This window comes from Camelina sativa, chromosome 3 (assembly GCF_000633955.1).
Source record: "Camelina sativa cultivar DH55 chromosome 3, Cs, whole genome shotgun sequence".
NCBI lineage: Eukaryota > Viridiplantae > Streptophyta > Magnoliopsida > Brassicales > Brassicaceae > Camelina > Camelina sativa.
The window spans coordinates 269,701-270,985 of record NC_025687.1 but is presented as its reverse complement, the minus strand read 5'-3'; the positions used below and the strand labels follow the sequence as shown (position 1 = coordinate 270,985).

Here is a 1,285-nt window from a genome sequence, read left to right as displayed (position 1 = left end):
AGAAAGAGATAGAGATGATACCTTGCAGATGGACATGAAATCGTGATCGGAGGTCCGGTCACCGAGGCCAAGATCCGGTGATTGTTCGCCGAACTCTTTCAAGATTGCTAATCTCTTCAAATCAGCAACAAGAACACCAGGCTTCTTCACAAACCCTGTGGCTTTCATCGTCTTGGGGTTAACTTCAATCTCTGTTCCCAAAACTTTATCTGCTCCCAAATAATCCTTGATGAATGGCTCAACCATCACTATGGGATTCGCAGTAACCACAACTTTCCTCTTACACTTATCAAACACCTCAAAACTGTCCTTCCTCACATCCGCCGCGTAAAACCTAAAAGAAAAAATCAAAACCCCTAAAGTCAAATCTAGAGATTCCAAACAAAGTAGCGAATGAATGAATCAAAGATCTGGAGATGGTACGTACCGTGGAAGAACGGCGCGAGAGACGAGTTCGATGTTCTTGATCTTGATACCGGCGAAGGAGATGTAGATGAGGATTTGGATTCCGAGAGATTCGGAGACGAAGAGATAAGCGATGATGACGATAGGGAGAGATAGAAGAAGGATCAAACCACGGAAGAGACTACCAGCTTCTATGGCGACGAGCATGAAGTAAGGGAAGGAGCTTCTTGATAGAAGCAGAGTCCCGTCAAGATCCGCCGCGATCGAATCATACTCTCCACTTTTACACTCACTTATCGGAGCAAAACTTCGGCTTTTCTTCGCCGGAGACATTTTTTCTCTTGCGGCGACTCTTTCTCTCCCTATCACTCGATAATGGCGGCTTAGTAGTAGAGAGAGAGAGAGAACAGAGGAATTTGGGAAGAAAGAGAGGGAAGCTCCTTGGGGTTTTAAATGCGCTTTGTTTCCCAGTCGCTCAACTGACAAAAACAAATAACTTATCACTCCAATTAATATTCTTCTTTTACGAATTTTTCCTCAAACTTTCAATCATAACAAAATTAACACTCATTTTAAAACTTATCTCTATGAAACTTTTCAGTTCCACATCACATTCACGACAAAGGTTTCAATTTTACACCTCTTTTCTGATATATTACATTTTTAATATGAGTGATTTATTCGATATATTTAATTTAAAATAGAAAGATTAATTTACTAGTATTTATTAGATGATGAAATTTGGTGGATATATCAATGTTTTACATAAATATATTTTTGGTCACGCTGTTGGTTATTTTTTTGTTGTTGTGCTGATTGACATGAAATAAAAGTAGCTTAGTAGCTCACCTAAATGGAAGGCTGTATAATTAATTGAGTG

General features: G+C 39.4%; 1 protein-coding gene across 1 annotated transcript in view; it reads right to left on the bottom strand.

Moving 5' to 3' along the window:
- Positions 1-842, bottom strand: part of LOC104758817 (glycerol-3-phosphate 2-O-acyltransferase 4-like) — a 3,812-nt gene extending 2,970 nt beyond the window's left edge. Inside the window, exons 1-2 of the mRNA XM_010481772.1 lie at positions 428-842; positions 22-334 (exon numbers count right to left, since the gene is read on the bottom strand). Coding sequence (XP_010480074.1) covers positions 22-334; positions 428-738 — 624 coding nt within the window. The 5' untranslated portion in view covers positions 739-842. The remainder of the gene's footprint in view (positions 1-21; positions 335-427) is intronic.